The 27,072-nt window shown below is 33.6% G+C and overlaps 1 protein-coding gene across 3 annotated transcripts in view; it reads right to left on the reverse strand.

The window, feature by feature from the left end:
- LOC119661675 (protein grainyhead) overlaps positions 1 to 27,072 on the reverse strand; it is a 421,106-nt gene that overhangs the window by 33,035 nt on the left and 360,999 nt on the right. For all 3 annotated transcript variants that reach the window (XM_038071113.1, XM_038071114.1, XM_038071112.1), the window contains exons 9-11: positions 21,492 to 21,654; positions 13,741 to 13,852; positions 8,422 to 8,516 (exon numbers count right to left, since the gene is read on the reverse strand). In XM_038071113.1, coding sequence (XP_037927041.1) covers positions 8,422 to 8,516; positions 13,741 to 13,852; positions 21,492 to 21,654 — 370 coding nt within the window. The remainder of the gene's footprint in view (positions 1 to 8,421; positions 8,517 to 13,740; positions 13,853 to 21,491; positions 21,655 to 27,072) is intronic.

Consider the following 27,072-nt stretch of genomic DNA (forward strand, 5'->3'; position numbering starts at 1 on the left):
TCTTATTTGTAAGTTATGATGATTATTTATAAAGTAATACAAAAGTTATTCCTGCACTGGTCAGACACAACACAGCTGCCCAACTATCTAATTTTTTCTCGGTTGAATCTGAACTTAATACTGAAGAATTAATTAGCAACATAAAACCATATAAAGTAATACACTATCATTTTAACGTATCTATATAGAATACGTTCATATGATGCAGTATTTGGCCATTAATGTCATTCGACAAACGAAGACGACTATTCTCTGCTGCGACTTCAAAGTAAAACTGTCTGAAGTTTGTTTCGACGCTTTAACGTACATTTCTTTATTTCGCCGTTGTGTTTGCTTATTCTAGGCTTTGAATAGTTTGTAATATTCAATCAGAAAATTGCATATGAATTTAATTAACCCTAGAGATACAACGTGAAATTGGAGACCATTAGTCCGAGAGAAGATTGAATTTGTTGCTTGTTTTATTGTCAGTAAAAATCTGCAGTTTAGCGGTGGTAACAGTTCGTTGCATGTGACAATATGAGGATGTGGATTACTAAACGGCGCTTCTTCAATAGTTTTAAGTAACTCAAATTGAAATATTTATAAATAATGTAAGAAATCCCGCTGTTAAATAAAATATTCAACTCAATGAATATTTTATAAACGGACAAGCAATCAATATTGGAATGCCTTCACTGGCGTTCAAAATTATTTGAACATGTTAGCTCCCGTAAAATATTATTGATACGGAATTTGATATTTTGTGAAGCTGTAGCAAATCACGTAAGCGAAAGTTAAAATATACAATTACTGCTCGCCTTAGTTACTAAAATGGTATTCATTGTTTTTCTTTCTATAAAATTGGGAACTTTAAAAGTCTGTAACATTCGGGCAGGGTGAGCTTTAAATTTACGAGTTGCAGGACAATTTAAAGCAACAGTGTCGCAATAAAGCATGGTGGGTACGAAATAAAGTTGAAGTGCGTAAGAGAAATCTATGATACTGCTAGGCATTTCCTGTAGGCTTTGAAATCTTTAGAATATGACACACTTGCTGTACCATAATGCCTAAAGTTATAAATTTTTGCCACACGACATACTACCTGTTTGATTCGAAAATGGTTATATTGAATATATAAACTTATACGATAAGATGGTTAGGGCAAGCATATCCTATCGACGCCATCATCATCATCATTGCCATCGCCTTGATTCGACCGATCTCCATCCTCAGCATTCCCATCTTGAACGTATGGTGAAGACACAACTACGTTGGATACGGTGGTGATGCTGATGGCGCGACAAAGAAGCAAACTAACGAACCATACTTATGCGACAGCAACATGATAACGACAACTTCTGGTTATATTGTGTGCAAAATACCTACTTTTTACTCACTATCATCATCATCATTTCTGACCATTTAATGTTAGATGGATTTTCTCGAAAAGAATTTTAAATGACCTCTAACAGATAAGACAGACAGAGCTTGATGTTAGTCAAAGCGTTGGAAAAGAAATTTTTCGAAATTTATTGAATAGTTCAAAAATGGTATGTGGAGAGGTGATAGATTTGAAGAGTCTTGTTTTGTTTGTAAAGACCATTGATTCACAAATACAGCATTTTTTAAATTTTCACTAGATTTTCTTCATTGGATAGGTATTTATATGCAATAGATTCTTCTACATGTTTCCTGGAGTAAAAACAAAATAGCACTCATGCGTTCGAAATTCTTAAGGTGAGAAGGGCCTTAAGATTAAAAAAGCATATATTTTTAAAAAGCAGAAATTAGGAAACTTAGCACTCCAGGTGGAAAGATTTTGTGTATTTCTTATGTAACGGAGTGCATGACAATTCCATTTGCATGAAACTTTCAATGTACTCGCACATGCATTAAGTATGTCGGACTATTGACTTTAATGATACATATTTACGTGAAAGAATTCTAAAACTTTGTTAATAATAGTAGAATTCCCTTTTGATTTTTCAGTATTATGCTTTATTTTATGATATATGCTTTTGAAAATATTATACTTTTACATCAATTTAGGAGGGACTTATTAGGAAGTTTCGAAAATATAGTAACAAATTTTATTAACTGTATTTGAACAGTGATCGGGGTGAGACCAGTTGTTGTCCTACTTGGCAACTTAAGTCAATTCCAGACCTGTTTCATAAAAATTAACCAAGGTCTTTCATTTGATGTGCACATCGGTATATTTGGAGAAAAGAAACACTACATCCTCTTTTCGCTTGTATACTGACCTCTTCCTTCCCCCTAAAATTTCCTATAAAACCCTGGAATCCTCTGTATGCATCATATTTTACAGACTCTGTAGTTCCAGCCAATCTCAATAGCTGCTGTCGTGTCCGAGAAAAGTTCGTGTAAAGAAAAACAGGCGGATAGTCAGTAAAACCATTTTAAGAGGTCTTCCCAGCCTAGTTCTTTTTAAAAATAATTTATTTTGCTTTGCATTTTTTAAAGTGCTGTGTTAAAATTTGACGAAGTTCGAACAGTACTTCTATAATTATAATGATTTTTGTGAGGCCTTTATTAGCCTAAAAAGCATATTCCGCGCCCTTTTACCTACCAGTTATTTAGCTTGGGTTCCTCGAAAGAAATATAACTCAACGTAAAAGAGCTGGATTGTAGAAAAGCGAAATTTACGCACTCAAGTGTGGTGCTCTATGTGGCAATAATCAACGATTTTCCGTTAAAAAAAATTAAACACGTTTTTCTCAAAACAGCACTTTTGAACGTCGCACTGTAATTTTTTTCCAAACTAATCAACCGATTTGTTTGAAATTTTACCCACGTAGTCTATACATGAACGGCACTCGTCCCTACAATCAAGTTACAATATACAATTTCGCAACTTCTGTGCAATAAAATGTTTACAAAAAAAGTCGATTTCGCAGATATTTTACGCCATTTTATTTTTTGTTGCAAAAAGAAATTTGATTGAGGTGGGAACGACAGCCACTTGTTTATTGATCTTTTGGTTTCACACCATCCAAACCGTAGATTTTGGCAACGCTTATGGACTACCTTTGCTTTAAGACGAAATAAATCATTATACAAACATAATTCGTAAAAGAAAAGTTTGCAAAAAATATAATTTTTTTTCTGGGGCAAAACATTGTCAAATCCCTTGAAACTGTTTTGTTTTTACAGAAAACCATAGATGAACATTATAATTTTAATAATTAAAAGTAAATCAATGGTAATATCCCAGCTTTGTCCACTTTATTCAAAAGCTCTCCCGACAAAGAGAAGAAATACGCTCTATAATAATTTATTCAAGTACTAAATTTGGATAAGCGTGAAACTGGAATGAAATATCGTTGATAGTATTTTTACAAAACGTTGGACAAAATGAACTCGCGTATTAATTACTACTTCCGGATAATTGCGAAATTATGACAACCTCAAAAAATGGGAATTAGCCATCGGTTGAATGAGTTACATATATATAGTACGCAACGAACAGCGAAAAAAATCTTTTATACACCAAAGTCTCAGTGAGATTTTATTTAATATTTTCAGGAATTAACAGTGAATGAAATGGTTTTCTGAAAATGTTTGATGGGGCTTTTTTTCAACAGATAATATTAATTACTCTTACATTTGATAAGCCCCTACGCAGCGTATCATAGTACGTTAGACATAACTAAGTGCCACCTTTTATAGTTTCTCGCAATGTTCTTCAGCTCCCACAATGATTTTCCGAGAGACTTGCATTCTTCCTCCACTGTTTTGCGCCATGTACTTTATGATCCGCACTTCTAAGGTCATTTGACCCGTAGAATGATAGAGTTCTTCATTTCACATTATTTTAGGCCAGAGTAGCTCGATGATACAATTCAAGTATGCGTTAATAAAAGCTTGGAGTTTTCGAGTAACAGTGGCCCGAACTTTCCACCTGCTGCCCCCATATAGCAGTATAGGGAAAACATTAGCCTTGACTTCATGTTGATATTGAGACTTGAGATGCATTTCTATATTTAAATGAATAATACTGAATCATATATACTAACATAAAGTTGGAACTATCGCACCACGTTCATCAACAGCTTCCTATAGTAATAATTCAGCTCAATGCTATTGGTTTTCTTCTGAATACTATGTTTTTTTGTCAGTCTGATCCATAACTGGACAATTGTTATTCGAGGGAGTAAATGAACTTGACTTACTAGTTGGTCCTAAATAATTTAAACTACATAAAAGCTCGTCATAATAATGTTGCTGAGTATCCTTTGAAAATGTATGCTATCTGCCATTTGGAAGTGCAGTTTCCATAATACTAATAAAATCAACAAACAAATTTTAAATGTTCGTCAATTCATCATTATCATGAATTTTTTCTAAATATAGTTTCTACGTGTAAATAGTTAGTTTATAAAGTAACTCAATTTCTAAAGTTAAGTTTAAAAGAGTTAAGCGACTAACTCGAAATTCAATATTGTGCGATGTGGACGTCATTTGATTTTTTAGTATAAGGAATCTCTTTAGGATATGTTTATTATGAAATCGAGTTGACGTTCGGCTTGTTTGCTTGCCCTAAATTACTTTTACTTTACGTTCATAGTAAAGAAAATCATCAAAGATAATAAGTGGTGCTACTTGTATCATAACAATATCGAATGCTGCTTCCATACACCTAACCTATTGTAACTATCCAAACAATCTTATGTTTCTGTTAATGTGAAAAGTTAATTACCAGTATTTAAAATGATACAAGTCGAGACTTGCCTCCAGGTTACATTTAAACTACCACGTTGGCAATACCATTTGTAAAAAGAAACAATTCCATCCGTACTTGAACAAAATTGAGTTTAAGATACTCCATTTTGCATGCCTCCCTTATTTCATGCAGAGTCTGTAACTTGGTAGCCTACCTATTAATAGAGCTAATTAAAACCCGCCTTCTAGATTTCATGAATGAATATTGCAAGAACGACCCATTAAAGTAATATTACGGGAAATTAGTTGAGCTAATCAAAGCACATGTTTTCCTGATCATACAGAAAATACATACTTCCAATCGTGGTATTGCAGGAAATTAGTGGGGATATATGTGAAGGAAACATGCATTTATTTATATATGTGGTAAGGACTTAGTATAGTAGGTATAATTATTAATTTGCCTTTAATTCGGTTCAATATCAATGATTTTAGCCGGCTCAAAGTAAATACAAATGCAATAACTAATATGTTCTAGATACATAAAAACAATTCGACGGATGATATGGTAATATACTTTGAGAAACAGTTTTCCTCGTTGGATTCTTAAGTATAAGGTAGCCTCTGTTGTTCAACCGCTGCATTGCTTACTTAGATATCCGCCTACAGTACTCTGTTTTGTGCAACGTCTGCAATCCCAGAAACAGCACTCAAGCCTACCATATGGACTATGCACACTCAATACAGATTGGTACCTAGAAAAGTATCCATTCGCCAACCACATGTGCCCTAATAACTTGCTAGTTTTAAAATTTATTAACATTATTTATAATATATTTCAATGTGAGATCATTTTCCTATAGCGGAAGAGCTGTATCTGAATGTTCACAGATGCAGGCCAAACGCTGGCTCTATTTATTCGCGTTTTGAGTTCTACTGGGCACTTTGCTGAATTTTAATTAGACTGGCGGCTGGTGTTTATTGGTCAGTCCATGGGGACTTTGGCGGTTTAGGGCGTAAATTATGCAGGAAAGGTGACTAATTAATGGAAAAATGATACGAAACACATTTCATAAGAAATAAATTTCAGAAAAATACAGATAATGATAAAATTTCCTAGGTGACATAGGTTTTGCAGTATGTTTGAGTGTATATTGATTTCAAATATTTTCGTTGCATCGAAGAAGAACCATCGTCCATGTTGGTGATAAGATTCTCGAGTATCACGATCTGTAGGCCTTTAGGCAAGGTTTTCTTTTTCCATATGATTGGAATGAACATAAATTTTCATTTAAAAAGATTTTGCTCCTGCTTTCTAGTCTAGGATTTGTTGCACTTTTATCTGGAGAAGTGGCTTTTGCAATATTCATGAGACAAGATTAAAAAGTAAGTCAATTTCTTCAATTGAGATAAAGTTTTAAGTGGATTCGATATATACTGATGAAGACGTTTCTAAAAATGGGCTATAAATTGTGATTATGAAATGTAAGAGAGGATGCTTGATTGCAGTATGTTGTATAAGAAGTGGATTAGTGACATGAAAACGAGCTATTGGAACTATCGTATGAAGGGGTTTAGTATTTCCAACTAATAAACTTTTTGATCATAATCGCTCATTTCTATATGTGCATGCAAATTTCGTCAGGTTACATGGCAAAGGAGAGCAAATCTGGTGTCTTGAATACATAATTAGAGGAAGTTTGCTCTTGAATTTACAATGGCGAATTGGATGTTGTACTTACGAGAAAATCATATTGTGAAGCGGGTTATTGTATATAAGAAAAATTATTCCACTGAATAGCGTGTGTAGTCTAACTAATTAACTTTGCCTATTCATCTTCTATTCACAAGAAAACCAAGCGCGTTACATTGATAATACAACAATCAATCAAAACACTTATGATAGTGATCAATCTTGGAAGTGCCAAAATTTCCGACCTTGTCGATCTTCATTTAAAATTCCATTTCGGGACCGTAATAGTTTTAACCAATAATTGTCTGTGAGTATCAAAATTCCAAGACCTTCGTTTTTGCCATATATCTTTTCAACTATAAAAATATTTGCACTTTGTTGTTTTACTTGATGATGTGTTTGGTCCTCTGGGGATTCAACATGAAAAATTAATACTTTTAATTTTATCGAACGCACTGTATATATTGAAGTTAATGTAGGAATATACTAAATGGATGATGATCATAATATATATGTCTAAATTTTTCACTACAAAGTAATGGTCAATTGGATATAAATGTGTTTCCTTGACTGGTGAGTCATTTCTGTGTGTGAATTTGTCTGAACTGCTGGGATGATGGGAAAGCTGAGTTCCTTGAACACTTTTTCGGTTATGAGCGTATCTCAATTTTTAAAATTCTATAGAGAATAGCTAAAATCAAAATATTTATGTAGTTTTCAGGTCACAGTTTATGACTTGAATATTTTTTGCAATATTTTATATGCTAAAGCGCTACAGGTGAAAATGGACTGAAAAGTTCAGGGATGGGTTGAATGTGTTGATAGGCAAGTTTTTACGTTTACCCCGGAGGTTATATTAATTGTTGACAGAAGCATTGGTCAATGTAAGATATCAAAACAAACTGTTAATTAGGATTCATGAGCTCAATCGTAACCGCTCAAATAGCAAATTATAGGCTTATCATTGTGTCATATTGACACGCACTTTCCTTATATAAAATAGAAATGATCATGTTTTTTGGCTTTACTTTCGGAATAATCTGATTGTTATTTTTACGATAAGAATTCTTTCTAGGAAATGCTACTACTGACTATTGAGTGTTTTATTCAAGAAAAAATGGAAAAAGCGAGATGAATTCCATAAGAAAAGCTTTCGGACAAACAAAATTATGGAAAAGTTTGGATTTTGTACTTTGGAAGTTGTGAATTAAAAACTGAATAACAATAAGTCTAACCAAGTTGTAAGTGGCGTTTATGAAATTTAAACGCGATAGATAATTAGGTTTTTGATTTCTTATGCACGCACGCGCCATTCGCAAACTTTATATTTTTTTTAAAATACATATATTCTGTTCATAAATGGTTTTCGCAAATCACATTGTATCATGTTAAAAATTATTTGCGAACATGATAATTGACTGTTTTGTAATATCGAAATTTGAGAGTGAATAAAAACCCAAGATACTATATTTGTACATAAAATATTTCCATGCTAATGGCTTACAGAAAGTGTTAAAGACATTTAAAGAAGCACTTGAATAATGTGGGTATGTATATACATACGTTTAGGATTCATTAGATTGGTGATGATAATTTGTAAAGTTAATTTTCTTGGATGGGTATAACTGTGACAAAGTGTTAATTGTGGGGCATGTCTTGATTATTCTAATAACTAGGTTACAGATATTTTCATTTGTGAGAGATAAATATTTGCAGACAATTTTAGTTTCAATAAGCAATCAAGAGTTTTTATAAAGAATTATTTTATAGTGATTATCAGGAATTTAAAATATAAATAATCTTGAAATTGAAGCAAGTTGGTCGAATTGAATAGTGTTATCTACATTTATTAAAGCAATTTTTATATTTATATGTATTTCTTTGCGTTGGGTTTAATAATGCCTTTTTAAACAACAACTCAACAAATGTATGCTAGCAAGGGCTTCCGGCTTCATCTTTTTCTAACTGTAAGCCAAATAAAAGATGTATTTGACAAGTTCAGTTTCTTGATTTTTCACAGCGATTAAGATTATATTGTTTAAAACTGATAACAGAAAACTCACCTTCGCTGAACTTTCCAGAGGATTCCAATATACAGCAATGGCGTTATGTGCGATTTCCTCAATACATCCAACCAAACCAACTGAATTTTTCGTATCTGCGAATAAAGCGAATATTATTTTAGAATTGTTGTTTTTGTTCTTGTACTTTATATGAATAATTTATGAAAGCAAAGAAATTTAACCTAACGGCTTTAGTAAATAACTTAACTTCAATAATAGAACGGCTATAAAACGCATCTGGTGAAAACACGCATTTCTTATCTAAAATGTCCTCCTCCTCGGAAACAGCCTTAAATTTTCTGTTCTTATATTAAAACCTTCACTTATGTTCAAGAGATTTTGATAATTCAAGATAACTTTAACTTTGTCTTCGAAAATATTCGTGAGTCAACAATGTATACATCAATATAAGTGCATCTTATTATCCAAGAAATCAACTTCTTAATGAACCACTGAATCTCGTGCCAAATTAATTAAACTCCTTGCCTTTCCCTGAATGCAACCAGTAATTAATCGAATTTAATTAAAATTTTCAACATCATAAAAAACTTCTAGCAGTAACAGGAAAGCTGTTTCACCAACTAGTCATTTGTATTAACTTGTTTGGGAGTTAATGAATAGTTTTAACGTGATAATTATTGTTGAAAAAATTAACCAGGAAATTTTAATCGATAAATTTGAATGATTGTTTGATATCACTTCCAATAGGTGTTATGGCATATTGTTAGCTATTGTTACTTTTACGTGGAACACCAAAACAAACCCATGTGTGTTACTATTGAAGAGTTGTTTGCTAAGTAGAAATTAATTGTTTTCTGTGGGCATTCTAACTCATGCTATGATTATGCTTGATTAGCAATATGTATGATATAGATATGTAATAAATGGCAATAGAAAACATGAACATAAGCATTCTATGCAAGAAACAAATGGTTGGCGTTTGAAAATTATGTGACATTAATTTTTTGCGCGTAAAAACATATTTTGGCGTAGATAAGTCATGAGCCACTGAATATTTTAAAGTCGAATTCAGTAATGTGAAGATGGAATATCTTAGTCTTTCATCGCGTCAGCTACTGGTGGTCCCATTATTACTAATTATGTTGCTACAACTTTGGTTCCTTTGCAAAATTTTCTAGAGTTGAAAGTTTTGGGGATCTCTTCGGGCTCTGGCATCTTTCGTCACCAAATTTAAAATGAAGAGACGAATAGGGGTAAAGGGCCGCATTTAGCGGCTTTGTCAAAACTTAAAAGACTCACGAAAGAGTTGAAAATCGAGAGAGTTGCTTACAACTACACCAAATCAAAACCAGACTAGAACAGTTTAAAGACCAAAAATCTTAACACATATTCAGTGGAATGGTAAAAGTAATACGTCCAGACTGAGAAGATTTACATAGAATAAACCAAGGCTGGTTTTGATCCGCTGGGGAAAGCACGCAAGAGAAGCAGAAACGGCTAGCAAAGAAAAGGAAAAGAGCGCATCTCTGAAGCCACATGGGGCAGCGTGTACCTAGTTAGGGAATGCAGGAGCAGCAAGAAGCTAGGTGCGCGAGCCTCGTAATTTTACGTGAAGGAAAGGAAAGTAGTTTAAACCATGATACCGGCAATATTCAATCAAAGTTGCTCAGAGATGTGGCAAATGAACCAACTGCTATTTAACATACAAAATAAAAATAATCGAATCCTCGATATCTTGAGTTCTCTTGTTTCCCCAATTAAAATAACACCTAGTATTTAAGCGACACAGGATTACTGAAATATATCAGTAACAGAAGGAAAACCCAATATAAGCGGTTGATAGTGTACTGAAAGAGGGTACAACTAGTGACCGAAATGCTGTCACTCTGTAATCAATAAAATTATATCCTTTCGTAGAAAAATTAATTAAAGTGTTTTTAATTCTTTATATGTCAAGGCGTGTTTTCCACAATATTGACAACTTCGAACTGATGCTTATATTATTGCCAATTTACATTTCTATATTAAACTTAAAGGGGTTCCAGTTATTTCCCAAATTCTAGTAATATACTAAGTAGATATCAATTTGAAAAGTATTTTGAGGTTTAGATATCTTTTAGGGACCTTACCATGTTTTTAAGGTTTTGTGTGAAACAAAACCTTATTAGAATCGATTCGATGTCTGTCTGTCCGTCTGTCTGTCTGTCACAGCCGATTTATTCGGAAACGGCTGGACCGATTGTGATGAAAATTGGTAGAAGTATGTGATCTGCCGTTCCCTTTACATGCAGCAACTGACGCCATTTTGTGTTAAGTTTAAGGGGGAGTTAGCCATACATGTGAAAGGAGGCTGCAACATTTTTTTTCACAGAATGTAGCCATGTGGGGTATCAAATGAGAGGTCTCAATTAGTAATTTTCGAAACTGGTTCAATATTTGATATTGGGTGAAATATAGGGGGGTGAGGGCTCCAAATATGACCATCAAAAAGTGTAACAGGTCTCGTTCTCAGAACCTATCCAATCGAAAAACCCGAAAAAATCACAGTAGTGCAACTCTACGAAATCTAGGCCTCAAAATATATCCGGTTCCGATATCTGCACAAATAAAGTTATTAATAGTATATTTCCACATTTTAGAAATTTACCCGGCACCCCCCTTATGTTTATCGCAGAAGTACAAAATTTGACATGCGTATAATGAAGAACATAATGCACAATTTGGTCAAATTTGAAAAAAAAAAACTATTATTAACAAAGTTATAGGGGGTAAAACCTTACAATTTTTTGTGAATTTTGTGCACTCTACAACCTGCATGACATCATCATCACATATCAATTCATCAATACCACAACGAAGTAAGTTCGTATGAATTGGGTGGAAAAGAATTATTTTGTTTTAGTTTTTTAATCATTTGTATATGAATATCAATTATTCCAAGGAGACATGTGTGTATGTAGGTATATAGTATATGCGTGCTAATGGACTTTGCGGGTAGTGCCTAATTCAGATAGATATAAGAAGTAAATCGGAAATATGGGTACGATCAATTGATAAACGAGCATATACGTGTACAGCGCGAGCTTCCGGTATTCCGGCTTGTTTAAGGCTTTGTTTGGAACATGGGGTGATGGTTTAAAATGTGAAACACGTCTCGTTCTCAGAACCTATCCAGCCGACAAATTTAAAAAAAAATTACAATCGTGCATCTATATGAAATCTAGGCTTCAAATTAGATCCTATTCCGATATCTTTTCAAATAAAGTTAATAATAGCATATTGCCATATTTCAGAAATTTACTCGAAAAGCCCCTTAATTTCAAGTACAGTACAAGATTTGGTACCGATATAAAGGATAGTATAAGTAAAAGACATAACTGGGAATAAAACCTTACTATTATTAACAAAGTTATGGACGTTCAAACTTTTGCATTTCACGCAAATTTATTGCATTCTAAGAGGCGTATGACTTCATCAACTTATATGAAAGGCGGGTCCAAGAAGATATTTTAGTTTTCTTTTCTTAGCTTTTTCCGGTTATTTGTGTATCAGTATGAATTGCTCGTGACGCGCATTTGTATGTACATGTAAGTGCTAATGAAGTTTGCGGGTAATATTCAATAAGATGGATTTGTGTCTACGTATGTATGCTTTTGTGCACGGAGTAAGGTGGAAATGCGTGAAGGTGTGTTGGATCAATTTGGGTGGGTACCGTTTGCGTATTTAGGATTAGTAATATCCATGTCTTTAATATGTACGTGCCATATGTATATCTGGAGTTTAGCAATTGATGAAGGAATACTTTTCCATTTTTAGTTATGTACGAATGGAAAACCGTGTACAGAGACGATGAACATAAACTCTTTATACCCGAAGAACCCAGCTTCCGGTATTCCGACTTGTTTTTCCAATTCTTCGGTTAGGTATTTTCTGAGCTCGGACCTTTGACTACTTTCACCCGCCCGCCCCCCTCCTCCTTCTTTACAGTTAATATCAGAACTAATACCTGTTTGGACATGATTATATTCACTAAAAGAATGGTATACTCGCTCTGCATTTGTGAGGAACTTCCTTAAGCTTCGTACTCCTTAAGCTGAATGTAAAATCATGGCAAATAAATGACACAAATGTGACCTTTCTAAGGTATAAAGCCATGAGAATAACAAGTCGGGAAACCGGAAGCTAAGCACTTAAAGTATGGAATGGTTTGTGTATCTCTTATGTAAGAATATTTAAGTGGATACTCTTATGTAAAAATATTTAAGTGGACCTAGGTGACACTGACATTCAAAGTCTCAGAATGCAAGAAATTTTGACAAAACTTACAACTTGGACCTATTTTAACTCTGTTAGTAATAGTATCATTTCCACTAAACTTAGTAGTATTATGCTTTATGGTATAGCCTATATTACTGCAGACTTTGATGATTCTAAGATAAAGTTAAGGGGGGTTCCTATTCAATTTCCGGAAAATATACTTATAATAAATATTATAATATACTATTTTTAACTTTATGTAACAGCCATTGGTATGGAGAGTATTTGGATGCCTAGATATTATATGGATGGACCACAATATTTCTTTTCAGATATTTGAGTTGCAATGGCAAAAATAATACTAGTTTCGGAAAGCACTAAACGAGACCTTTTGTTTGGTACCCCACATGACTATGGTTTTATTGGTTTTAACAAACCTTAGTAAATAATACTCAGGTGTAGCCTTAAATTATTGTATGCTAAGCTGAATTGTAGTGTTTCAAGTTTATTTTTGCAACATTATATATGGATTTATTTTCTTTTCTTTTTTAATTGATGCGAGTAGTAGAAATTTAGCACATTTGGAAATGTTTTTGGTATTAATAAGTTTCCTCATACAATTCGGGAACCCCATGCCAACGTCTTTGAAAAATTGTGCTTATTAGAGCAACCTCAGATCGATCTGGATAGAATGATTTAGTATAAAAATACATATACACATGCATGTATATTAAGTGAATTAATCTTAATGTTAAAACATTCATATTTAACCAATGATAGCTTTATTGTTCATATGTGATCATTTGACCTTATCGTACCCAGCATGACGTCTAACATTGCTTTGTTTAAATATCTAAGATTATCGACAGCAAAAAAAGCTTGTTGATTATTTATTTCTCCTTTCATCAACGTCATTAGAATGAATGATATGAGTGTATTCTTTGATAAAAAAGGTACATAAATACTGACTTGCTGTGATGATTGCGTAGATTAATTTATTTTGAAATCTTTTGTGTGATCTCCAGTAGAACATTATTTTCGTTAATATATTCCTCAATAATTTCTATGAAGGAAGATATGAAAAATGAATTTAAAACTTACCAGCGTCCAATATCCTTTGTTTGACAGAATGTTGCCTACTATGCCAGAACTGCCACGCTTTAATTTCATCTTCTGGGCTTTTTTCTTCTCTAAACATTAACATTATGACACTCTGGAAAGACAAAGAAAATTGTTTAGATTTAAAAGATTATTAAAATTCTACGAAATTAATATCAACTAGTTGAAAAGGGAAAATTCTGTCAGTGGGTAAATATAATTTTGCTTATATTTTGAACCGCCTTTTGTTTTTGTGACCTTAACATCTCCCCTAATTCACTCAACAATTAATTAAGTCATAAAAAGGAGTATTTATAGAAATACCTACATTTGAAGACTAGAGGAATATACCAATAGACATCAACAATACCTCGCCCAACAATAAACAAAGTGACAATCGTATTATAATAAAACGAACACAATTGGAATGAAATATTCGATAAAACTTTATCAATATTCATTGGAATATCTAAATGACCGTCTCAAGGACGTAACTGTAATTTTCTAGAAATATCCCAATGATCTGAGTTTGAAAATAATTTTATACGTATAAAGTAAGATCAGTGAAATGTATGAATATCGCATAACCATATACATTATATTCAACGTCGCCTTCTTAGCATTTTTAAAATTAAGACCTTCAAAGTGGATTTATTTCATGTATGAAAAACAGTTAGCCAATGCCCTCTGTGTCCTTGTCCTTTTGTGTTTTGATCTTCAAAATGTGTTATTGATCTTGTCATTGGTGTTTGGTAGTTTGATTGCTTTATTATAATCACTCTACGTTTTATTTTGCTAATATTTAATTTGAAATTCATTGGAAATGAAATTCACTGAAATTGTTTCCCGGGACAGAATGGATATTGTACAATTTATTAAATTGTTCAATATATTCAAAGTGACTGTTGATAAGAATACTTGCACCAGGATTAAGGAGTAAGTTGTTGATCAAAATTAGTACGTTACGCCATCAAATAGATAGGAATCACTCTATTCTTTCAGAAAAATGAAGAATAATACGGACTTTAATTATTTAGAAGAAAAGACTGAAGTCATTTTTTAATAAAACCATATTTGTTAACCAATAAACGGCCAACGAATTATAGATTAGGATGGAAAAATTATTGTACAAGCAGATGGTGAAATATACAAAAGATTTAATGTCTTAGATATCTACTTCCTAATGCAAAAAATATTACAGTAATGGGTACAATATCAGTGAAATATTCTCCTGTTATTTTGATATGTAATGCCTTTTAACAGTTTTCAATTGTCACATCTTTCATCATGCTACATAGTACATTAATTTATCGAAGTTTGGAGTTTCATCGGATCGACTGCAGCTTAACCCTAATACTTTCCGATGTGAAGACTTAGCGTTTATCCTTCGTTTTATCGTTCCTTGGATATTTGATGGGCAGATTTTATGATCGGAAGATATACTCTCTTCTTTCTTATGAATGCATGTATTAAAGTTACAGAATTTATCTACGCACATAATGGCTATGCCATGTAATCCGCTTCTGTTTTTGCATCAGCGATATGGGTCCGTATGTGCACCATGCAATTAAAGCATTCGAATGCCGAGTTTGTACTTTTTAGATATTTTTATTACGCTTCACTTTGAATCCGATGAAGTAAATATTCTGAAAATGGTTATAGCCAGTGACAGTTACATAGTGGGGTGAAAGATTTTATCCGTGATTATAGTGGCCAGTTTTAATTGAATTTTTGAGCGTGGTGGAAAGCTGAGATATATCCTACTTAATGAAATAGAAGAATAATTTGAAAAGTAGAAGACATTTAACTAGACAATCGTTTAACCATTATTTGATTATTTCTAAGACCACCTTCCGTCATTACCTAAATTCTTCACAATTTGGAATATAAACAGTATTAACCGTTGCTTATGTCTTTTTATATTTATGTAGTTATATGGTTTGAAGCGACTACACGTGGAAACTATCCGAATGCCAACTATAAATGAAACCAATTTCGATGTTTGATCTACGAAAAAGCAGATAATCGTCATCTAATACCGTGATTTATGTTTATTTTATCCATATCTATTTCTTCGTGCTTTAGTTTCTTTCCTTCATAAAAATCTTCTTTCTATTAATGAAACGCTTTGGACATCATTTCACGTGTTTCCATTGACGAAAGTGAATTAATTTAATGATGATGCGAAAGTTTCTTGGATATCTATTAGAATGGAGTAGGGAGATCGGATGTATATGAAAATGATAATCTGCTGAATAATTTAATATAAACTTAACGCAGTTATTTTAAGAATGAAACTTATGTGAAACAACGCTTTTTTTATAAGAACTTACGATTACAGCTGATTTGTTTAAACATTCCATTCACTAGGAAGAGGCTTTATCATATTTTTTGTGTTTTAAATTTTACATGAATTTATTGCTACAGCCGATGTCATAATTATCAACTATGCTAAACATTATGTGTACGATACATTATATTCCACGAATATGACTGAACAAACGCATATAGATGTGAAGAAATGAACGGAATTCATTCATGGATGACACATATTTAAGTATGTCAGATAGTAAAAATTGATACAGATGTCACTTCGACTTGAAAATATGTCAAATTTCAATGAATATTATTCATATGAGTGTAGTATTACACAAATTTGCAGATGGGAGCGCCGAAATTTAATACCAATACATCTTAATATTTGAATTGAAAGTATTCGAAAATGGGTATAGTTTCTTATGCAATGGGTTAGGACAAATATTCTCAATTTTGAATACAATCTTTATAAAGCTTTTTTTTAACTTTTAGTTTTAGTTCCATGCTATAGTATCATCCTAAAAATAATTGAGAAAGTTGAAACAATACTGGGCCAGCTCCAAAAATTTTTATTTAAACTGAAAAAAAAAAAATTAGTGATTCGAACATATTGACTCAAAGCTTAACGATTACTGATATTCTCGAAAAACACGTTATTCCTTGGAAAAAATAAAGTATAGTTCCTATATCTATATCCAGTTTTTCAATTGAGAATTGTTTTGGCATTGGATGTTAATGGAAGATGAGGAATCTACCTTACCTACCTTACCTAATTTTTTCTACTAACATATTAACTAATCTTTCACTACTAATGTCTTTCTACCATTCTATGTAATAGACATAGACAGTTTCGGCAAAATTTATAAATACAGTGGATGTGTCAATGACTCAGTTGCACCTATTTTTCTTAGGGTGTTCAAACAGAAAAAAACAAGTGGCATTTATTAAAAACGGCAGTTTTTTGTCAGATATGGATTTTTTTTAAATATTCTTGGATGCTAGCGAGAGTATTCGATCTCAATTTTCATTTTCCATATAAATAGCAAGTGACATATTACAGCGATTATATTAGCATAAGAAAATATCATATTTCCCCATTTTTACCGTTTTCACTTACGTGGAAGGTATTTTGATCAATGATATGAGAAAAATATGGACGCATGAGTGACTTTCATATATATTTGAGCCACAAAGACTACGCTTCGTTTGGCGGTTTCAACTCAATGCCTATTATATTGTCTAAGTGTAAACGAAGCGTTAATTATTTACGAAAAATCCATGAGAATAACATTGAATATACTTCAAAAACACAAATGAATTAATTGAGGCACTCAACGATTGTGAGGTGATGATAATAAAAATAACAACAATCATACCAATTAACAAACAGCGTAGAAAAAAACGCGAACAGATATCTTACATATGAGCCTATCATAAAGAAAATACCAAGATAAAAACATATTTAGAATTTAGACATACATCTCAAAGATATTTTTTGGATAGACATGGTCAATTGTTACTTGAGACGTATTGTAAATGGTTATCTTTATGGAAAATATTTATAATGGAGAATCATTGTAGGATTTAATTGGAAGCAAATTTGTTTATTAATATGCTAATTTGGGATGATAAACTGTTATAATTATGCCGTCAGACCTCGAAGTTTAATGTAGGATGGATTTTGAATACCTGTGATGATGGCATTTTGAATACGTGAAACTTAGCAATATCAGTTTTCCAAAGAAGAGTTAAAGAGATTTGAATATTATACAGAAAAAGCTTTAGGCATAAATTTAGATCTGTAGACCTAGTCCTCTAGACGGAATGTTGTTACTTTATCTATATTCCCGGCGCACCATCGGTAAAATTGAAAAAATCCAAGAAGTTTTTCATATAAAAGCTAATTTGCTCCTTTAGCATACTTTCAAAAATGGGTTTAAATCCATTTCACTTATTTTGCAGAACCTCGGCTAATTTATATATTGCAATCCATATTAATGTACAGTAGACGACTGTGTTGTAATTATTTTGGAGCTATGATTCTACTGATTAGAATGTTATTGTTTCTCTTTACGGAGGCAACAAAATAAATGCAAAGAAACGGGTCCCATATTTCAAAATTCGAAGTTCGTTATCGTCTAAAAGATATTTGATGAAATATTGTCGTCGTTAGAAAAGTCCACGTCATATGCGTATAAATATACATTGGCCATAAATGAACCATTTTCTATTGGAAAACTAACCGGTCATATTCAAAACTAGCCAAGTACCAGCCAGACAGACAACCGGATGGTCAAACCAAACGATGGATGGATAAGAGTAATAGCCACATGTGTCGTTTGTCCACTAAGAAGTCATTTGTCCACTTTTAATGTAATCTCAATTTGAGGTATGTATGTATGTATTTTATAAACATATAAGCACAGGGTGCGTCTGCATGAAGGCTTGAAACTATTATGCTCTGTGTGTTGCACAGTGGAAGAGTTACATGGTCTTGGAAGTAAATCTAAGTAGTATATCTCTAGAAATTGTATGAAGAGATTGCAGAGTGGGTTGCAACCGTGATGTAGTCTACTAAAAATAGGCTCACATGTTAACAAGGTGTCTTTAAGATATAAATCTTAATTAAAATTGCAATTTTCGAACTGTAAGAGACAGTTTACAGTTAGTGAAAATTCTTCTCTTTCTCCTTTGGCAGAAAAAAGACCCATTCAAGTTGCAACCGAGGCACCTCCCGACTACATACCTGCAAGTCTGTGTCGAAGAATTTTCTATAAAAGTGTGTTTTTGTAAAAAAGAGTAAAAAGAAAAAGATTCATAGGATTGCAAATGCGTGATGGTATTCGCCAAGTAAGCATCATATTTTATGGCTACCGTGGCAATGGATAAAGCATCTCACCTACCGAATTTGTCTACAGACTTGCCATATAACATTCAGGTTGACGACGGTGTAGCCTTGAGCTATTGCTGGTCCATTTTAGGCATCTGATCGCATACTCTTTTCTATATCTTGAAAAATTGCTGACTTTTTCATTTTTCCATTAAATACAGACGCATTCTGATACCAATTCCACGCAATAGTAGTGCCGATTAGTTCACTTTCAAGCTCACAACAATTGCTAATCAAAGTTCCTTTCAACTTGGTGGTAACAGTCACTGTGATAGACTAACAGTGAATTGTATTAGGTAGTATTATAAGTAACAATCGAACGAACGAATAACAGCTAAGCGCATATGCTCCTAAGAGCACTTTGTCAAATCAAATGTAGCTCATTTATGAGCTGTCTAAGCGCATCAGCATTGACAGAAACATAGTTTGCATATTTTTGAACGATAAGATGTAACTGTTGAGATCACACGCGGCACTTGAAGGGCAAGGAAGGAAGAAAGTATCATTTTGATCGTTCTCAAAAGATAGTTAAACAAATGAATTTTTTTGCATAAAAATGAGAGTTGTATGGAATACATCAAAAGGGAGTCTTGTTGAGGTTGCTCACATTACAGTGCACGGAAGTGCACGGGAAAAGGGAAATAGAAATCTCTCCATAATTTGTAAGATGAGAAAAGACAACAATGGACCTATATATCTGCCTTAAGGGACACTCAAACGAGAATACTATTGTTTGATAGTTCTTGCATCGACGACGGAATGCTTGGATGGCCCAGACTTTACATGTATGTCACCTTCGCAGTAAACGAAAAGGACGTGAAAAAGCGATTATAGAACTTCTGGCCCTGTGTTTGCAGAACTTTTGAAATGTGATGAATGATGATGATGACGGTGATTTACTCTTATTCAAATATAGGGTGAACTGTGCATGAAGGTCCTGGAAGGCGATATTTCGGAATTACCTATAAATATGTGTGCGCCGTTGGGAAGGAGTTTGGGGAGTGAATTGTTTGTTTGTTTTAGACCATCTGCATGTTGCGAAGAAGGATTGGTAAGAAATCGTTATATGCAAATTTTCCTGTGTGATGATATGAAAAAATGTGATGATTTATGTGTCTATTGTATTCGATAGTTATCCTTTCTTCGATGGAATGACAAAGATTGTAACTGTTGAGGAAACAAACTAAGTGACATTGGATGCTTCACCGGCGAATATGGCGGATACTGAAGAATGCGTAATAGAATGTGGAAAAGTTGCTGGCCTGGCCTTCATTTAAATTCGTAGCTACGGCATTATATTTAAAATTAATTTTCAAATATTTTGAATAAAAGTGGACATATTTGTAAGCACCTTCCTTTTGCAAAATTTGTGATTTCATCAATTTTCAGAATGCTCTTTTGAAAACTCATCTCTGATATATTGACGATTTATTTTATTTGGGAATCTAGTTTCGAAGTTCCTGTGTCCCTAAGCACATGGATACTAGAATTTTCTGAATGAGAAGGAATTTGAAGAACACCCCGAAAGCCGAGTAGGATTGATATAAAAATGCATGCTGCCATAAAGGATAGTAACGGATCATTTAATCCAATTTAAATTAAAAGACATAATGCATGTACTTGTATACTTTTAGCCTTTATTCAAATTTTGCATCCTACTTGATGAACTTTATGGCCTCATAAAAAGTCTAGGTGATACATTTATACTGAAAGGTATTAAATTTCACCCTCCTGAATCGCACCGATACCCTACAAGTACAGCATTGATAAAGAACTTTTTCCACTTCATCTCCTCCGCTACAACACCTTTTCCATTAAATTCTACAAAAGTCATATTGCTCCGAAATGATGAGCATAGGTACGTTAAGATGAGTCAAGATATATTTCTACAGTCACCAATCTACCCTTTGAATTCATCTTGTATAGTATGTATTATAGAAATGGAGGTTTTGCATAAAGTTATCTTCAATGTAATACTATAAGTCATTATCCTTTTTTCTTATTCCGGGCATAAAAACCCAATTTTTTCCGGTACTCTTTCATCTTTGAATTTCGATCATCTTACAATTCGTTGTGCCTCGCTCATCTCATCATAGCTGTTTGAATGCACCCCTATAGGATGCCTTTTTGGCAGCCTTCCGTAAAGTATACAGAAGAGCTTGAGCCCTGATAAATGTTTCTTCCGGATCAACTCTGAACGGAAAAAGTGCAGCCACGAAATGCAAAAAATCTTATAATAATATAGTCTGGTTGTTATGTGTCTTAGACTCCTGTTTTGAACCACACAGGTAACTACTTCGGGCAAAATGAAAAACAAACATAAATTAATTTTGACAGTTTTGTATGCTACTGTCGTTTCGACGTAATTAATTGGAATTTTATGTTAACACCCTGGAGGATGTCAAAAAGGATTAATCACAAGATTATGAAAAAAAGCAGAGTAAGGAATCTTAGGGAGTATCCGTATCACTTTCTGCATTGATTGCAGTTGCATTCCTAATCAAAATGAATTATACATAATGGTAAATATGGCTTCGAAAGGACTTACCTTGACTGTCGTGTTTTTGAAGGGTTTGTCTGGATCAGGAACATATTCCAATGTGATGCCATAAAATTGTCCTTTGTTAATGTATGTTATCCGATCATCTTCACGTCGCTGTGATGAGCTAATTGGACTTTCTAGGTGATATCTAAAGCCTACGTTTGAGAATCTGTAATAAAATTGAATATTTGTTTACTTATTTGTATATATCTTGCCACAATTGGGAAAAATAAAGGAAATATTATATATTGTAGTAGAAAGGTTCCACGTTTATAACAGCACAATCTGCTTGATCATCACTGTGAAAGTTTAAGTTAAGGCTTGGCAACAGAGATGGAGACGAATTTTTGTACATATAATAGTTAACTTTGATGATAACTTGCTCCAGTTCTGCAATTTTCATTTGAGAATAAAACAGCATAAATTTTAGCAAACTTGCTTAGAAGAACACTGAAAGTAAATAATATCAAATATAACGATAAACCATGTGGGCAGCGTCCTTAAAGGCACATCAAAAATTATGCGGATACGGAATTCACTTCTAACATATCATACACATGGGCAACCATAGGAACAGTGAAACCCAACAATTTTATATCATATTATATAAATGCGAGCGGACAGCAAAGACGGCACACTTGTAATGAGTGATAATGAGCATTGTCATCTATATAAATCTAAGTTGTACAGGCAAGCATTCCTTCTGATTGAATACAAGACGGTTCAAGAGAGAGCAAATTGAGGAGATTAAAAGCGTGTGAAATTCAAAAGTATGTATGTAATACCAACGGATGGACGGATTTGAAAATGCCTTTCAGGTGTCGTTGCCTGCTTGTAGAAGCAAGTATGGTGAAACCGTTACTGTCATTGAAGATATTCTTAAAAGCTGGACTGGAGACTTTAGAACTTCATGTTAGTTCTGATGAAGTTGAGAAGGCAATCCGGGAAACGAGTGAGAACGATTGATCTAGATATGAATTTACATACACGGAACAAATAGATTTGATGATTCATACAGTGCTGTAAACTGAATAAAACCACTTTACTCGAATTTACCAGCAACGCGAAAACTTCCAAAAAGGGAAACAAATTAAATTAAAGCAACTGCAGAGGTGTTCCCCCACTATGTACTGCATCAGTACCAGTCTAGTTTTACTTCAAATAAACCAATGATGAACCACACTTTCGGTGAATTTTCAGTTTTAGATTTCCCTCCTTAACAATTAATTTTATATATTTTTTTTTTTTTTTTGAAAAATAAATCTATAGTAATATTCTTGACAAGTCTCGTTTATATTTCGTCTTTTCAGGGCTTTAACTTAGGGCTTATCTTCCCGAAAATATTTCTTAAAAATCTTACTAGCCGACTGGAACTTCCATAAATAATGATAGTAGTAGTGACTCAGACTTGTCTTAACAGGAGTGCTTCTGGGATATTTCCTTCTTCGGGGCTTAATTTTATGTTTGGCCCTATCTATTTTTTCAATTTTTGCAGTTAAGAAGAGGATGCATTTCTTACGCTTCAATTAATTCTCAAATATTTCCATTACAATGAAGGAAAACGCAACTTGCCTCATTTCTGCAAAAATTCTAAGTATCCAAAATTATTGCGCAACCCGCTTTTTTTCCATTACCTCGCAATACTTGGATATAAATTCTAAACTCATAATCCACGTCTTACAGACATTCTATGTCTTTCGTTCAAATGACACACACTTCTGAAGAACATGGAACTAATTAAATAACGCCATAAGCTTTAATTTGCACATTTAACAACCACCAAAAAAGGAAATTCGATGTATGTATTCTGTAATTGCAGTGGAATATATTCCATACAAGCCATCAGAAGAATTGCATCCTTGAATTTCGTTCACATTTAAATGCATTCACATTTATCATAACTTCAATCATGAAACTCGTTACATTTGACGTGAACATCAAAATCAAAATAATTCGTTCATATAATGATTTTAAAAACTGTACAATCTGCATCGTGTTATTGCTATGAGTATACAAACATATTTGTATGATGCAATCGGAAAGATAAAATGAATGTGTATAGATTTCGAATATGAATGTGACTATTCACTTTAATTTGACAGTTTTCCGTTCATGGAAATATGTAGGACCATTAAATTACGCATAAATCTCAAAACAACAAAAATCACATAATGAACCATGTGAAGTTGCATCTATAACTGTCTGCATTGAATCGTTTGACTATACACGCATTTCTTTCACTTCCTGTGGTGTATTTATAGCAAAAAGATACTTTTTCGATCTCTTCAAGATATTCTGCTTTATTCGGGCTCATTACTCGTGTACAATTCTCATAATCGTTATTTCAACTGTAATTGACTGTCGGTCAAGTATAAATTTAAATATTTATTTTAATATCCTCCGAGGCATTGACATGCGTGAATATGAGTTGATTTGAGGTACATAGGATTCGCACGACAAAGATGAGAAAATTTAGTCAAGCTTCAGACTAGAGTGTTGCTTCGTAATACTGGACAGGGGCTTTTATTCAAACAGGATTAATTTCAGATCTGGGTTTTTCCTGCAGAAAAGGTTGTTTCGTAGGCAATTTTGACTTTACATTAGCACCCAGAGAAGTATCATGTTGAACACATCTTTGGAGGTCCCTATGATTATGTCTTCAGCTATTATTACGTATTCAGATAATTCCTTTTAGATTGGAGTACAGGACTGATAGAATGCTTTCGATAAGCACTGTTCAGCCAGATAAATTCGCAACACACGCACCTGATTATTTAGAAGAAAATGACCAAAGTCAACGGAGAACGGAATCTCGAACTGTAACACAAGAATTGATTTCATTCTTTGCATTTTCTTACAAATTGGAAACATGTAAGATTGCAACTTGGCGACCGTAAGTGCATGTCGATGTGATTGTGAGTGAGTGAGGGCACTACCTCACCGACGTGGACATTGATTTATATTTTGTTACGATTTTCCAATTTTCCACCGATGCACAGTGCCCGGTAATCTGCAGATACCCGACCATCTGCAACCAGGTAAAAGCATCCTCCGAACATCTCTTGGAAACAAATGTACAGAGCAATCCGAAGGGTTCCCGGATTGATGTCAATTAAAATACCGTCTTTCGACAAAAAACATCTTTGCTTTTACTAGTGCGCTGAGGTAAATTCAAGGCTTACATACATACATGATGCCACTTTTCTTCTGCAACACATATGAAGACATGCATCTATCGCGAGGAGAACAAGTGAAATTGTTCGAATGTTTAATGTGTCTTGGATAATTTTATTTTGTCTTCTATTATTTCGAATCGATGTATCTGTATTTTCAACAGATTTCAAGAAAAAAAATTGCCAAACGGATTGGACTTTGAGTCGTTCCACAGTGTTGTTAGAATGTTTCAATTGAATTGTTACTTGCCCGTTGTTTTGCAAGCGATGTTAATGTTAAATTGCTGTGCTGGTCGGGAAGGATCGATGTGGGTAAACGAAAGCTGGTAATTGTCTTCTGTCGATAGAAAAGTTTTATTTATTGTCGAATTTACTACGGTATAGTGTCGTAGCTGCAACAGTTTCCTGGTGATATCTTTACTTGCAACAATAGTCCCTTGTTGTTGCTTAGTTTGTGGTTTAAAACTCATGTGTTCATGTTACCGTTTACCTTAGCAGCGGCGTATCAAGAACGCGAATAAAGTAATCAGAGTATTTTCCTAGAAACACATCTTACTAAGTCTAGAGCTACCGCCCCGAAAGTTCAGTTGACTGGATCAATTCAGACTGTGGTAAACTTTAAATTTCCGTTTGAAGCAATGCTGAAATTTGAACTTTTACAAAATATACGAATAAGTACGTTTTTTTCTTGGAAAGGGTGTAAATGTATACTTTTACAATATATATTTTATTGTATTAAATTATTAATGGGCACAACAATAAATAGGAATGATATTTAAAAGCAAACTTAATTGGCAACCCTGATCATCTTCAAGGAATACTGTTTCAAAATTTACCTGTTGCTTTAGCATAATTGGAAAATGTCAACACTCTGCACACTGTCTTTGAACGAATTTAATGTTTCCCATGAACATATTTGGTAGGAAGAATGCCATTGAATAGAGCAATTTTCGGTCGAAGTTCATTATCCTCACGGTGGTGGTTGAAACAGAGGGAATTACAGACACTTTATAGGCCCCGTTGATAATGGGGAAATTATTTCAAATCCACAGGAGGACACGTGTCGCTGGTTAAACCACGAGCCGAGAAAATTGTTTTGCAATACACTGATCGTCTTGAGCATCGTTATAGGTACACACTCAATTGCTCCAGGTCATAGTTAGATGAAATTTATATTCGTCACACGAGTCATTCGATTCATTCAACTTATCCAATCCCGGGATTTCGTGAAGAGTATATATGAATATAATATTTATATTTAGTCAGTGGGATCTTGATTCCGTCTTACTGCATATCACCTTCTATTTTTCATACCTACCTAAGTGGTTTGACTGAAGTTGGGAACGGTGCAACTAGGAGCATAAATCAAAGTTTGTAGATTCAGAGATTAATTAATGATTTCCATTAAGGATGGTAAAGGCGCTTATTAAAACGTCTAAATACTAGAAATATTAATGTTTAATAAAAAGATGAACTTCCGAGTAGATATTTATATCCATTGATTTTCAAATTGATGCGTAGGAGATTGGCGAATTTGAGGCAAAGTTGGCGAGGATGCTTTTCTTATGCTCATTTTAATCAAATGATTTATGAGTTTTTGTCGGTTGTAATTATCACTCGTAATGTGGAGTGTGCATTCATTTGATTTTCACTACAGATTTTTGTGTGGTTTGTGCACGCAACAAATTTTTGACTGCGATTTCGAAAGTCTAAAGTATACCCTCGCAGGCATGGTAAATCCGAGGAAAGTAGTAAGCAACTGAATTAACTGTCATTATCAAGTATTTACCTGAACCAACTTTCCGAAATAGGGGAATTATGAAATGTGGTACCAAGCGAACATTGGAATGTATGTATGTATATTTGAAATCAGAAGATTCATGGAAATCTGAAAATCTTGTTCGTTAAGGATATCAGTATAGACCGTCAGAAGAAACACCGAAAATCTCCTTTAGAACAAAATCGTATTTAAAGGGTTATCTTTGCAAGGATTCTGAAGTTATGTAATCGCTATGTACTAACCATTTTATGTTTCGCGAAATTTAATTCCTGACTTAGAATATGCAAGCACATATATCAGAAAAATAACATGACCAAGTGAAGTTACTATATTCCTGTGACTACAGATTTACACTGGAAAATATTAAATATGCTTCTGCCATTCACCCTTAACTAACTAACTTAACTCCGGATAGTTTACCGCATAATAAACATGTACTAGACTGACCCTGATCAATGCATGAGGTGAGATAAAACCACCCTCAACCACGGCCAAATGCAATCTTATCATCCGTTCACGACTCTGACATGAATGCCAGCAACAGCTGGTCAATGCTGATGACATTGACATAATGGGAAAAATAACACGAGCTGTATAGACAAATGCAGATGCATCTAGCGATCAAGATCAGAGG

This window comes from Hermetia illucens, chromosome 1 (genome assembly GCF_905115235.1).
Source record: "Hermetia illucens chromosome 1, iHerIll2.2.curated.20191125, whole genome shotgun sequence".
Lineage (NCBI taxonomy): Eukaryota > Metazoa > Arthropoda > Insecta > Diptera > Stratiomyidae > Hermetia > Hermetia illucens.